Source organism: Hylobates moloch, unplaced genomic scaffold (genome assembly GCF_009828535.3).
Source record: "Hylobates moloch isolate HMO894 unplaced genomic scaffold, HMol_V3 SCAFFOLD_14, whole genome shotgun sequence".
NCBI classification, from domain to species: domain Eukaryota; kingdom Metazoa; phylum Chordata; class Mammalia; order Primates; family Hylobatidae; genus Hylobates; species Hylobates moloch.
In genome coordinates this window covers 60356608-60370090 of record NW_026652289.1, presented here as the reverse complement: position 1 = coordinate 60370090, position 13483 = coordinate 60356608, and the positions used below count along the sequence as shown (strand labels likewise).

Sequence of the window (13483 nt, the reverse complement as noted above, 5' to 3'; positions counted from 1 at the left end):
ACCTCATGGGCCCTGGGACACCCTGATGTGATCTGCCTTGCTGTTTAATGCCTCGTGGCACCTGCACTTTGCACTCCTTCTTTGGTTTCCTCACTTCCAGCACAGTGCTGTGCGCTTGGGAGGAAACACGATGAAACACGAGTCATTCTAGCTGCTAGTTAAAGGGTTGTTAGCCTTTGTTCTCCCAGCATCTTTCCCAGTGTTTGAGCATTTGCCAAGGCAAGGACTCCAATCTTTCTCTCCTTTATTTGTGCTTTTATCTGAGCTCCTACCTCAATTGTGTTATAATTATCTGCGCACATGTCTGTGTCTCCCACTGGCCAGGAAGCAGCTTGAGGACAGGCGCTATGTCCTGCTTACCACGGCACTTTAGCACGGCACTCTGATAGCATCAACCGCAGGTGCTATGCAATTCAGGTTTAACACCTTGCGAATTAAATGGAACGCAGGCCCTAGGGCCAGGTGCTGTTGGGAAACTTCTAGGGATCTACACTTCTGAATTTTCTAGCACAGTCCTGATTCCAGCATTTTGCCCTTTTGTCAGCTGAGGGTCCCATGGTCGGGGATAGAAAACAGGGTAACCACAGTGTGGGCAGAGTCATAGGCAGGGTATTGGCGAAAGAGCTGAGGAACAAAGGTCGGGATGGGATGAAGCATCAGAGAGATGGACGCATGGACAGATTCGCTGTCCACTCTGGGTGGCCCAAGTCCACGGAGGAGTGGCATCCGAGGAGGCCTCAACGAGGAGTAACTTCACAGATAGTGGACTTGGTTCAGAAATTCTGAAAGACCCAGAGACAGTGGGGACCCTGAACATCACCCCCCTTGCCGCCCTCCCCTCTGGCCCTTCCTTTAGAAAGGAACAAGCCATGGCGAATGGGACATGGCTGGGGATGGCCAGGTGACTGCTCCTGCAGAGCTGGAAGGTGATTGTGGCCAGCAGGCTAAGGCCTCGCTGCTGGGACCTTCACCATCAATGATTTGCGCTTCTGTCTAGACATCCACTCCCAGAGTGCTTCATGGGCAGCGACTTCTGCCTTGATTATGAACATTAAGAAATAAAAATGAATGCAGGTTCCACTCGACTTGCGTTTTGCCTTCGGGAGGCAGGCTCAGTGTACTGGAACCCTGGTAAGCCCCAAAAGCTTTAAAGGCACAACAACAGCTGACCCAGAGTCTAGAAGCACCAAATGAAACACATTGAAGGGAGCGGGGAACTGCTTGTCCTTTATTCTACCTATTTATGGAGAGCCTGTTACACGCTGGGCATGGTGCTGGGCACGGTGGATACCAGGGTGGAGAGGAAGTGCCCCCGGGGATGCTTCAGAGTTGGGTGCTTGAATCAGCCCAGAACATACACAGCAGGCCCCTCACTCGTATGTGGGCTGGGGGTTCTGCAGCCCCTGGGTGCCCTCCCGGCCCACCACCCGCCAGCCTCCCCTCACTCTGCACGCTTACCCAGGTATGCACCGTGGTTCTTGAGCTCCTCGGGGAACTCTTTCAGGTAAGACTCGCGGAGAGGAATGACCTTCCCGGCACTCGTCTCCTTTAGCACAGCTCCGTTCCAGTCATAGGCACCAACGGCTCCCAGCAGAACCCCATCCTGGCATTGGGGAGGGGACGCACATCAGCACCTGCTGTTGCCAGCAGCCACATCAGGTCCTGTGACCAGTGACGCCTCCTCCAGCCACCTCGGGCACCTTCTCCTGGGTGCCAGCCACATCAGGTCCTGTGACCAGTGACGCCTCCGCCAGCCACCTCGGGCACCTTCTCCTGGGTGCATTATTTAGCAACCTAACTTTTAGCTGGGGCTCCTGGCTTTTGAATGAGCCAAGGAGACTTTCTTGCCCCATTCCATCCTTAGCACAAAATGGGTCAAACTGATCCCAAGGACAGGAATTTAGGGAAAAAGGAGTGTTCTAGAAACAAACTCTAAATCCAGAGCCAAACCTCTATCCCTCCTTGGGCTTCAAAACCCTCTAGGGACCGTCTCGCCACTGTCCACTCCTTCTGACACGTATTGAAGGAGGGAAAGGGCCCCCTGCACTTGCCCTTCTTCAATATTTCTTTGCAGTGTCTGAGTTGCTTCCCTGCATGTAAATCCTACTCCTTGGTTTCTTCAGCAAACATTCACTGAGGTCTCCTTTGTGCCAGGCATTTGTTTGGTGCCAGGGATATTGTCCCCCGCCCTCCGCCCCCCTCCCCCACCACCAACAGAGCTTGAAGATACAAAAAAAAAAATACTCAACAAACATGCAGTTGCAAACTGTGATCAATGCAATCAGGGAAAACCACAGTGAGGCTGAATCTAGATTGAGATGGGGGTCAGGAAAAGTCTTCGAGGATGTCATGTTTACCCGTGCACCTGAAAGATGGGTAGAGCCAGAGAGAAAGAAGAGCTGGAGAAAAGGGCCAGAACAGTCTGTGCAAAGGCCCTGAGGCTGGAGAGAGCGCAGAGCCTTTGTTCATAAGGAACTGAACGCTGTTTGATGGGGCTGGAGCACCAAGTAAGAGGGGCAGAGAGCCTTGACATGAGGCTGGACAGATAAGCCAGGGCCACCTCCATGACAGCCAGCACCCAAGGCACTGGTGCTTCTGCTTGTTTCTCAGGGCTCGGAGGGTCTTGTTCTACCCACCAGTTGCAGGATAAGGGGAAGCTGCAATGCTTGGGCAGGAAGACAGGAAACTCTGGCTCCTTGAGGCAAAGTTTCCAGGTTACTGACCCCATGGCCCTTTCTTAAAGGCTGGGTCCACTCACCCTCTCTCTCCTGTATCCCCAGTCCCCCGCTTCAGCAATCGACATACCTACTGGGGACAGGCAGACAAACAGCCAGCACTTGGAAGAGGAAGGAAAATGACCAGGGATGATGAGGGGCCCAAGGAAGGTGGTGGAAACAGGGAAGGGCTGCCTTCTGGGTTACCTTGGTGATGACAGGGGTGGGGGAAGACTGTCTGGATCCCAGCTTTGGGCTTTCAAAACACAGGCTGGTAAAGTCACCACTGTCTCCCACGGAGCCTTCCCTGAGCCCGGCTGCCTGGGTAAGCTTGAGATTCCCACCGCTTTACAGAGTCAAGCTGATCTTATGAAAGGGTTAACAAATCCTAACCCTTCAGAGGTAGAACTGACTGTTCAGACAGAATGTTTTTACAGCTATAAATAAGCTGGTCTTGGGAGAGTCGATGTGCTTGGTTACGTTTCACATTGCACTTTCTAATTAGCCTTCTTCCTCCTACTCTGCTCGAGCCTCAGCCTAGGAGGCTCTGACAGTTTGTCTGGGCCAGGACGGGAGCCAGGAACTCACATATTTGCTGTCCACAAAGTCACCGCCAACATTCCTGCACGTGGGGTGTGCTCTATTCTTTGTGGAGTACTTTCTCATCCGGCTGCCCATTCGGGCCCAGAGGCCCCGTGAAATCAGAAGGACAGATGTTCATTATCTGCACTTGACAAATGAGCCGTTGAGGTTCAGAGGGGGAAGGGACTTGCCCAAGGTCACACAGCAAGTCAGAGGCAGGGCTGGGGCTTTGGCCAGAGAGGTGAGTAGGGCAGAGAAGAAAACACCGATCTGTTTCCCCAAAGGCTGCTGTGGGTCCAGCTTTCCATTTTCCACCTGAACTCTCCTGAGGGAGGAGTGCAGTATTTGGGGTCCGACTTTCTTCCTTCCTTTCCTCCCTCTCTCTGCCTGCTGAGTCCAAGTTTGTAACTACAGACCAGGCTTCTGTGCTTCACGGACAGGCCTTTGAGGATGAATTTCTGGCTCTGCAGATGACAGGGAGCCTCTGTGATGTACTGAGAAGGGCTGGCTTGGCCCAGGGGCCTGGGATTCAGCTGGGGAGACCCCTCATGCTGACTCTCCTTGTGGGAGCTTGGGGAATTCCATCGTGACTTCTGGGTTTGGCAACACTTGGCCAGGCGATCGCTTACAGTCTCCCACCTCATCCCATTTTAACCCTGGCAGCAGCTGCAGTCTTGGGCCTGCAGAGGGAGGCCCTTTCCTGAGAGTGAATTTGTTGTGGCCACGGAGAGTCTTCTGAGGATGGGGACACTGTGAGGAGCAGACAGGTTAAGGCCACTGAAGCAAACCTCAGTATGTCACAATCTCTTCCCAGCTGGGGAAGCCCAGACATTTTGAGTTTAGAAAAATCTAGAAGAGTGGGGAAAAAAAAGGATAAGGGACCAGATCCTTAATACGGGAAGTCAGGAATGTGGGCCCAGCTGGCAAACAAACAGTGGGCATTCCCAGGAAGAGCTGTGTCTCCCGCTCCACAGGCCTGGCACGGGCTTCCTGTTTTATAGCCTCCTCTCCTATCTGGGGCCACCTGGGCTCCCACCAGATATTACCGGGGTGTGCCTGGGTGGCCTTGCGTGAGGTGACTTTCCCCACAAGCTGATTTTCCAGGCGTTCTGTGCAGACATGAGGTCGCAGGCTTGGCAGCTTTCAGAAGGTCTGAGGCCACGCTGTGCCTTCCCAAAGGACATTGTAGCCCTGGCACCTGCAGTGTGTGTAGCTCCCACCACCAGACCCTGCCAGCTCAGCTCTCAGCTGCCCTCTGACCTGGCCTCTGAGGCACTCTTGCCTTCCCAGCTGAGCTGCGTGCTCCCGGGGCGTGTGACCATATCTCTCAAAGCTCTGTGTTCCGGCCAGTCCGTGTCCCAAGCCAGGGTTGGATCACAGCCCTGGCAGTGCAGGCAGCATGGTCTAAGGCAGTGCTGCTCAGCCAGGGTGGGTTTGTGCCCTAGGAGATATTTGGTTGTTACAGCTGGGGGTAGTGGTGGGGGTGCTACTGGCGTCTAGTGAGTCGAGGCTAGAGATGCTGCTAACCATTCTACAATGCACGAGATGATCCCTTTACGGCAGAGTTATCCAGCCCAAGATGTCACTAGGACAGAGGTGGAGGATCCCTGGCCCGGTGGTGAGAGCAGGAAGGAGCTCTGGAGTCAGAGGCTTCTGAGTTCCACTTCCAGCTCAGAGCTTCTAGCTGTGTGACCCCTGGGCAAGTTCTTCTCTCTCTCTCTCTCTCTCTCTCTCTCTCTCTGAACCTTGAGTTCCTCAGCTGTAAAATAGTTCTGTTGTGAGAATCAGCATTTTTAATTCTTAGCAGGGTGCTTGGCAGCCAGTGAGTACTTGGTACACGGTAGCTCTTCTCGTTCATGAATCTATCTGTAAGCATCTCCCTGGTGGTTGGGAGTCGAAGAATCAGGTGTCACAGTCACGTTCGTCATTGCGGTAGTGTGTGAGAAGTGCTCTGATGGAGTCAGGGACCGGTTATTTTGGCAGTCCCAGGAGCAGGTGAACAACTGAGAGAGGGGATGAGTGCATAGCAGGGTTAGGAAAGGCTTTTAAGAAAATCTTACTTGATTTATTAGTAAGTCTCAAAATGAACACTTCCAGTTCCAAGCCTTGATTCGATTTCACAAATATTCTTCAGACATCTACTGAGACAAGCTCAGAGAGGTCAAATGATTTTTCTGAGCCCACACTGCCAGCCAGTGCTTCCCTCTTGCCCAGCAGTCATGGAATTCAGATACCAGGTGCCAGCAATTCTTCCTTCTAGCTCTTTTTGGCTTTTGTGAGGCAAGACTGTGGAGCCAGGTGGAGGTAGTTGCTGGTGGTGCTGTGGGCTGGTGCGATGGGAGACCCCCTAGAGGACACTGAGGCGGGCCTCCTTCCCAGACTCCCGAGATTCCATGTCAGAGTGGCTGTAGAGGGGTGAGGCTCTGTTCCCAGGAGCCCCTTCTGAGGCACATACACCATTTAGAGGGGGATTATGTTTTTTCACTAGTTGCTCGGAGTCTTAGAAGGCTTGTTTCAACAAGCTTGAAGTGGACTTGAGGAAGGGATGAATGGCCAGGAGGCTTACATGGGGTGTAGGCAGGAAAGGCCCAGAAACAGACCCTCTGCCTTTCTGTGGAGGAGGGGCCCTCACCATGCGCAGTGCTGGAATCCGGCAGCTGGGGTGAGCAGAAGGGGCTGCGGGGACCTGGGCGTGCTATACTGACTGCTCATTCCCCATCAGAGAGTTGGTTGTCTCCTGTCAGAGGCCCTGGGAAAGAGGCCCAGGAGTGGGCACTAGGGCACAGCCTGAGGATGTGGGGCCAGGCTTAGGAGGACCCGAATGAACCAGAAATGATTCCTGCCACCGGGAGACAACTTGCAAACCACTGGGACCAGCGTGGCAGAGGACCTCAGCCGCTGTGTCCTGGACTCCCGGGGAGAGGGCCAGGAGACCATCTTGACTGCCTACCCAGCCTGGCAGGTGGAGGAGTCTATTGTTTAGGTCTAGGGGGGCACAGGAGGGGTTTACAGCTTCCACAGGTCAACCCCTCAATTCACCATTATCCATCAGCTTCTCTCATTTCTTGTTGAATCAGATACGCAAAACCAGTTCAAATGCGAAACCCTTACGGAAGATTACACCTCTAAAGCTTCAGCCACTAAGAACCTTAGCGAATAACCAATACCCTTCATTGTCTAGGCCTCAATCCCAGGAGGGCCTGTGGGATAGGCACAGGCTGAAGAGGCAGGAGAGTGGCTGGGGTAGCTCATCTGGGATGTTTATATCTCCAGAGGGGGACTAGATGCGAAGACTGTAATCCCATGGGCCTTGAGGGGAAGATGCGGAGGGAGAAAGAGGACTACAAATAATTGATGCGCATGGGTGATGGTGCTGCAGAGGACCCTCCCACACAGGGCTCAGCTGAACTTGACCTATTTCAAAACAGAACTGAGCACTGGTCCTGTTAGGTCATCATGTGCAGGGTAAGTGACCTCACCTTTAGGTACAAGAGAAAAAGGATCTCTTCCCATCTTGGGTGAGTCACCAAGGTTTCTGTGTAGACAAGATCTACCCTCATAAAACTGCTTCCTTCTGTAAACTTTTGGAGTTAGGACAGATTTAGGATTCCAGTGTAGGAAGGCGGATGTGAAATCCCTCCAGCTGAGCCCCGTGTGGGAGGGTCCTCTGCACACTGTCACCCATGTGCATCAATTCTTTGTAGTCCTCTTTCTCCCTCTGCATCTTCCCCTCAAGGCCCATGGGATTACAGAGTCTTAGAATCTAGTCCCCCTCTGGAGGTGTGAATCCCTTCTCCCAGCTTTCTGGCAGATTGTTGCAGCTCCTGCTTGATTGCCCAGCTTGACAGGTAGTTCACTACCTCAGCAGACAGTCAGCACTAATGGAAGCCACTCTGGCTCTTAGTGACCTTTGTGTTCATTTCCAAATGCTAATGGAAGCATTAGCTTAAAAATCTACTCCAAAGTTTGACCAGGGATCCACAGCTAGCCTTCCTGATGGTAATTTTTGGAATATTTTCTTTCCCCTTTCTGCAAATCAAGACTAGAGTTTCCAGCTCCTCGGGTTTTCCCAACGGCTCAGACGTTTTGCCTTCAGCCTGGAATGTAATGTTTTAGGGCCTTGGACTCTGTGGGTGTCCAGGTGATGTCTTGAGGTCTCCCCTCTACCCTGGGCTCTGGTCCCTTCTCTCTCCTGTTGTTTTTACCCTTGCTAATTCGAAGACTGGTTTCCTTGCTCATTAAGACGGCAGCAAACCAAGCAAGGAGGAGCCGGGCCTTTCTTCTGCCATCGGAGAACATTCTGCTAGGGATCTCTCCTTCTAACAGAACTAAACAGGCCCGCGGAAGCCTCAGGCTCCTTCAGTAGCTTTTTAGGCAGCAGCTGTTTGAGACCATCTGTGGGGCTTCCGGCAGGGAGGAAGCCTGGGGGCTTGCCTGGGAGACAGACATGCTCAGGGCAAAGTGCAAAGGCTGGACCCAATAGCCCTGATCCCCAGAGAGGCCTAACTGACCCTGAGAGCTGAGGAGCTGGACTCCTGGGGACAGGATGGCTGTGGCCAATCATGATGGCATCAGCGGCCTGGCACTGAAAGACGTCTGTGCTCTAAAATAGCCCCCCAGTGGCTGGTCACAGGGCCAGAAAGCCCATCATGCTTGCACCATTCCTGTGCATTTGAAAGTTTTATTTTATTTTATTTTTTTTAATACAAAAGAATCTCAGATTCAAATGCGATTGTTATCTCTCTTAAAGTCAAATTAGATGAAAATGTCAGGGGTGATGGAAGAACTAGGGTATGCAGAAGAGGCAAGCTGGGTCCCTGTGTCAGGGGTGATGGAAGAACTAGGGTATATGGGAGAGGCAAGCTGCATCCCTCTGCCTGGGGAACAGAGAAGTTGAGCATATGTGGAAGGGGCTGCACATGGCAGTCATGACCTTGACGTGACCAAAGTCATGTGCTGGGGCTGTGAGCTCCTGGGTCTCCCCACTCTGGAAGCTGGGGAATCTATTGATCCTGCAAGGACTCACCTTGCTCAACACTGAACTGCCGGGGCCATTTTCAAGGCTCAGCTCAAGCTTCCCTGAGTACCTGAAGCCCATTTTAATGTCCTCTTCTTTTTAGATTTCCCGATTCCTAGACACAGATCATGATTTTAGAAGCAGGACAATGAGCTTATTATTTAAGTCTTTCTCCCTAACTAGGCTATGAATGGCTGTCAGGTGAAACGGTTCTTTAATGTACCTGGTACAGAGCCTGACACACATGAAGATACTAAAAAAATGGCTGTAGAATGGACAAAGGAAACACTGGGACATTCATTTTCTCTTCTGTCCCCAACACCAGGGCTGACCTCTGAGCTGTGCCAGGATGTCGCCCAGTGTGTGTCCACAATGCTCACTATTCTCCTGCTTACTGCCACCCAGGACTGCTGAAACCCATGTCCTTTAGGGGCAGCTCGAGTGCCAAGCCCTCCCTGGATCTTTCCCTGACCACCTCTTCTTTTAGTGGAGGCCCTTCCTTCTATACTACCTTGATCACGTTGCTTTGGTTAACATTAGACATGTACATGTCTCCCTCCATCCCCTGCACTGAGCAGGGGGTCTTCACAGGGGATCTTCGGATGGGGGGAGGCCTCCAGGCGTTGCACACTTTTACCTAGGAGGCATCTATAGTTTCTTTCATCCTACTCTCAAAGCTAAGAACTGCCATTCAGGATTGTTTGCAAGTTGACTCCTGGTGGCAAGAATCATTTCTGGGTCCTTTCAGCACTTTAGTGGCACTTGACAATTGCATGTAGATTTAATTAAATTGCATTTCCTTGTTGCATTTTCTAATCAGCTCTGACCTCAGAGTCTGGAGACCAGGGCTGGTCTTGCCAGAGCACATGACTCTGCTGGCCCCCATGTGAATGGATGCTCTCACCTCTCTGTGCTGGGCTCTTTACCCTCAGACTCTGAGCTCCTCGAGGGCAGGGCTCCAGCCTCTGATTCTCTGGCATCAGGCTCAGGACCCAGAACAGAGAAGGCACTGAAAAGAGTGGCTGATCCAACCACCTAAAATGGGATAACTGTCATCACCTGCCAACCTCGTAGGGCTGTTCTGGCATGAAATGAGGTGCAGGAATTTCCTGGAAAAGTTTAAACCGCTGTGCACATGTAACAGGGCTGTTATTAGGATAGGGCAGCTATATTTACATCTTGCTGTTATTCAAGACAGTGGGCATGATACTGTCCAGGTGCAGCTCAGAAAAGTCTGAGTGTGAGTGGAGTTTCCATCCATCTCCCGGCTGCATGTCACACACATGTCCCCCTCCCCTCCAGTTTGGAAGTTCTGACTCAGACCCCCGGAGATTCCCTCTCATGGAGCAGCTGCTTGGTGTAGAGGAAAGAGCATGAGACTAATATTTTTCTCATGAATTTTACTCCAGCAGGTCACTTAACCTTCTCATGCCTCGAATTCTTTATGTGTAAACTAGGAACAAGGAGTCCTGCCCTATCCAACTCACAGAGGAGTTAGGAGAGGGCAACGGGAGGATGACAGTGACATATAACTAGGATGCACTAATGGGCCTTCTCTGGTAAATTAGGAGGAATAAGTACACTCTCATGGTGCCAGCTCAGGCAGAACACACACACACACACACACACACACACACACACACATGCAGACACATGCACCTGGGACACCTGTCTGTGCAAAGCACACCCACAGGAGCACGTACTGATACTGACAGATGCAGTCGGTACGTTTTCCTACGTAACAATCCTGGGCAGGACTTCACAGTACATTAAGCATATTCACAGACATCGACTCTTCTGTGCCCCTTGCAATCCTGGGAGGCTCCAGCCTCTCCTTATGAACCAGCACCAGGTGAAGCACACAGCGGGGGAATGATGCAGAGCCCCAGATGTCACATGTTGCTTGTGACACCACACCCCTCCCTCTGTGGGCCAGCCCCATCCCGGGACCTCTGCAATCTGATGCAGCACCCGCACAGTAGGGGGGCCCTGTGAGTCACCTGCCAGAGCACAGCTGGAACATCTGGATACCCTTCCAACATTGACACGGGGACACGCCCTGGCATGTGCAGGCCACCTCGGGCACTGGAGCTATCCAAGGCACGTGCCACTGGCTTTACCACCTTCCCTAGATTTTGCACAAGGCTCTGTGGACTGAATGGGAAGGCGCAGCCCACACCTCACAGGTGAAATTATGGGATTATTATCTGTAGTCCATTCACTTCTAAAGAGGGCTTAAGACAATGTAAATAGGTGGAAGACCTCGACTCCCCTCTTCCAGCCCACAGAAGATGGGAGGCAGAGAGACCCCAAGAAAGAGAGAAAGCGAGGAGAAGAGCCAACCCATCTGTGAAGGTGGATGACAGATCCAGAGAGCTAGAAAGGGGGAGAACACGCCCTCGAGAGACAGAGGCGGGGCTCTGTGCCCATACCTCCACCACGTACCTCCACCACGTGCGAGGAAAAGCCTGTCTGTGACATCTCCAGCCCAAAGGAGGTCTCGTTCTTGTTGGTGCCTGCAACAGAGTGACAGAGAGATGTCAGCTCCGTGCCCAATCACTTAGCGCCAGACAGAGCTGCCGCTCAACCCACAGCTCCTGCTTCCTGGGGGCATCATCAGGAGGTGGGGCTCTCTTTCGAGGGGGGCTCTGAAGCTGAGGCCAGTAGTGTGCCAGCCTCCTCAGCCCTCCCTAGCACCCTGTGCAGTGGGGAGCACCGCACACCTTCCAGGTGCCCACGTGGGTTGTTACTGGTAGCCCACTTACTTCTGAAAAGGGCTTGGGACAAGTTATATTACAGGACATGCATACTATAAGACTGCTAAAACTGGGGGGAAAGCAAGCAAAAGCGCACAGAAATAGTGTACGTTTTTGGCAAGAAATGGAATTTCCCGCTTTGTTCATTCCTTTTATTCACTAGCTTTGGTTCCAGATGTCTTTGGATGGATCTCAAACATCAAATCCACCCTCAGAGGGAGGTCTGTCACCACTGCAGATTTGCCTAAGAAATCCCATGAGAGCTGAAAGCCTCTCCCCACAGAGGGACTCCCCGAACACATCACTGGAACAAATGCTCTCATCACTCAAGGCAACCATTTTGAGGAGAAATACACAGATTTGAATATTTGAGTTCTGGAGTGGGTGTCAAAGCTCACGTTCATACTTTATATTCATCTGCCCTTGTTTATGAGGGCCATTTTAGTCTCTTTTCGTGTGTCTGTGGCTTGTCATTTCCAATGCATTGCAGACTTCTCAGGCTTTACACTGCCTTCTATTTCCTTTTATAATCCTCCCATATGCCCAAAGCCCGATATTGGAAGGGCCCACTATAGCAATTTATGGTGGAAACGAAATTTATGCAAATCAGAAATGGAGCTTAAATCACAAGGAGAGAGGCAATCCGAAGGACTCTGCCCAAAATAAAAAATGCTTCTGGTGGAGTGGAAGCAGTTGGCATATAGGGATTAAGGGTTTCAGAATAAGGAGTCAGACTCTGCTAGGTACAAGCTAGGGTTGCCTGATGCAATATAGGATGCTCGATTAAAACTGAATTTCAGATAACAAATAAGTTTTAACCTAAGCCTGCCACACCCACTGTATTTTATTTTTGTGAAATTTGGCAACCCTAGTTCAAAGCCCACCATACTTCCAAGCTGTGAGAACTTTGGCAGGTCACTGAACTACTTTGTGTTTCAGTTTTCCCAGCGGTGAAAATGACAGCATTAGCAAAGCAACCTTTCAGCATTGTTCATAAAACGCACAGCTTCACGTTTGGCACGGAGTAATACTCAATTGTTGGCATTTATGATTTATTTATTTTTGGGGACAGGGTCTGGCTCTGTTGCCCAGGCTGGAGTGCAGTGGCATGATCTCAGCTCACTGCAACCTCAACCTCCCAGGCTCAAGCGATCCTCCCACCTCAGCTTCCCAAGTAGCTAGGACTACAGGCATGTACCACCACACCTAGCTAATTTTTGTGATTTTTTTTAAAAGAGATGAGGTTTTGCCTTGTTGCCCAAGCTGGTCTTGAACTCCTGAACTGAAGCAATTTGCTCACCTTGGCCTCCCAAAGTGCTGGGATTACAGACGTGAGCCACTGCACCTGGCCTGGCATTTATCATTATGGAAGACTCTTGCTAAGCCATTTCGTTTTGTGGGATTGGTTTGTGCTCTACCGGGTTTACCTGATATAAGCCCAGGAGAGAGTGGATCCCCTCTTAGCATGCATTGCTTACCTTCCAGGCTGAAGATTCTGTCCCCCAGGGCATCGACAATGTCCTTCAAGGCAGCCTCATCGGTGACATTGAAGAAGTGCTTGTCATCGGGGTCACTGGCGATGTATTTGATTTCATTTAGAAAAGTTTCTGGATTGATCCCCCTGCGGTTGTAGTAGCCCAGGACCTGCCAGGGAACAGGGGCAGGAACCACAAACCAGAACATAGCACAGACTTTCCCATACACCACACGGCCTAGACCCTGGGGACCCCAGGGTGGGCTGGAGCCAGGGCCGGTAGCCATGAGAGTTCCTCGCGATGCCATTTGCATTTGGAATGGACTCTCTTTTAGGGGCAAGATAAAGCCCTTGTGCTAAGCTAGGGTCTGGGAGCTGGAAGGTTTGGAGGTGTATTCTAGTTTTCTGAGGTTCCAGACCCTCCCTGGCAATGGATGGCGGGGCGAGGGTGGGGGGACCCAAACCCACAGCTTTTGTGGATAGGCCAGAGCAGTGCAGAAAGATCCTCAACTTGTTTAGAAGATGAAATGGGAGGCTCTTTTGAGGGCCTGGACACTTGTGATACTGCCTGGAACTAGTCCCTTGGAGTCCCCAGGGATTTGATGGCAAAGCCTCTAAGAGGCCGTCAGCAGCCCTTGGGCGGGCCAGGACTTACGGCCACCGCATATCTTGTTACGTTGTCTCTCTCGCTTTGCTGGATCACCTTCTCCAGGTCTGGGCTGTCGTGGGACTCCCCATCTGTGATGACAATCATCACCTTCTTGGCCCCTTTCCTTCCGCCCTTCTGGAAGGCCTCTGAGCTGGAAGCCAAGACAGGGGCAGGGTCATGAGAGGGAAGTGGGATTGGGGCAGTCCGTGATGCTCCTGCAGAGGGGCAGCCACAGACACCAGGACCAAGTCCTCCTTGGGTGACCCAACAGGTGCCAGGACCTTGAACCAA

At 51.8% G+C, this 13483-nt stretch overlaps 1 protein-coding gene across 1 annotated transcript in view; it reads right to left on the bottom strand.

Moving 5' to 3' along the window:
* Positions 1-13483, bottom strand: part of ITGA11 (integrin subunit alpha 11) — a 133431-nt gene that overhangs the window by 37449 nt on the left and 82499 nt on the right. Inside the window, exons 8-11 of the mRNA XM_032175706.2 lie at positions 13199-13343; positions 12548-12713; positions 10759-10829; positions 1459-1603 (exon numbers count right to left, since the gene is read on the bottom strand). Of these exons, the coding sequence (XP_032031597.1) occupies positions 1459-1603; positions 10759-10829; positions 12548-12713; positions 13199-13343 (527 nt within the window). The remainder of the gene's footprint in view (positions 1-1458; positions 1604-10758; positions 10830-12547; positions 12714-13198; positions 13344-13483) is intronic.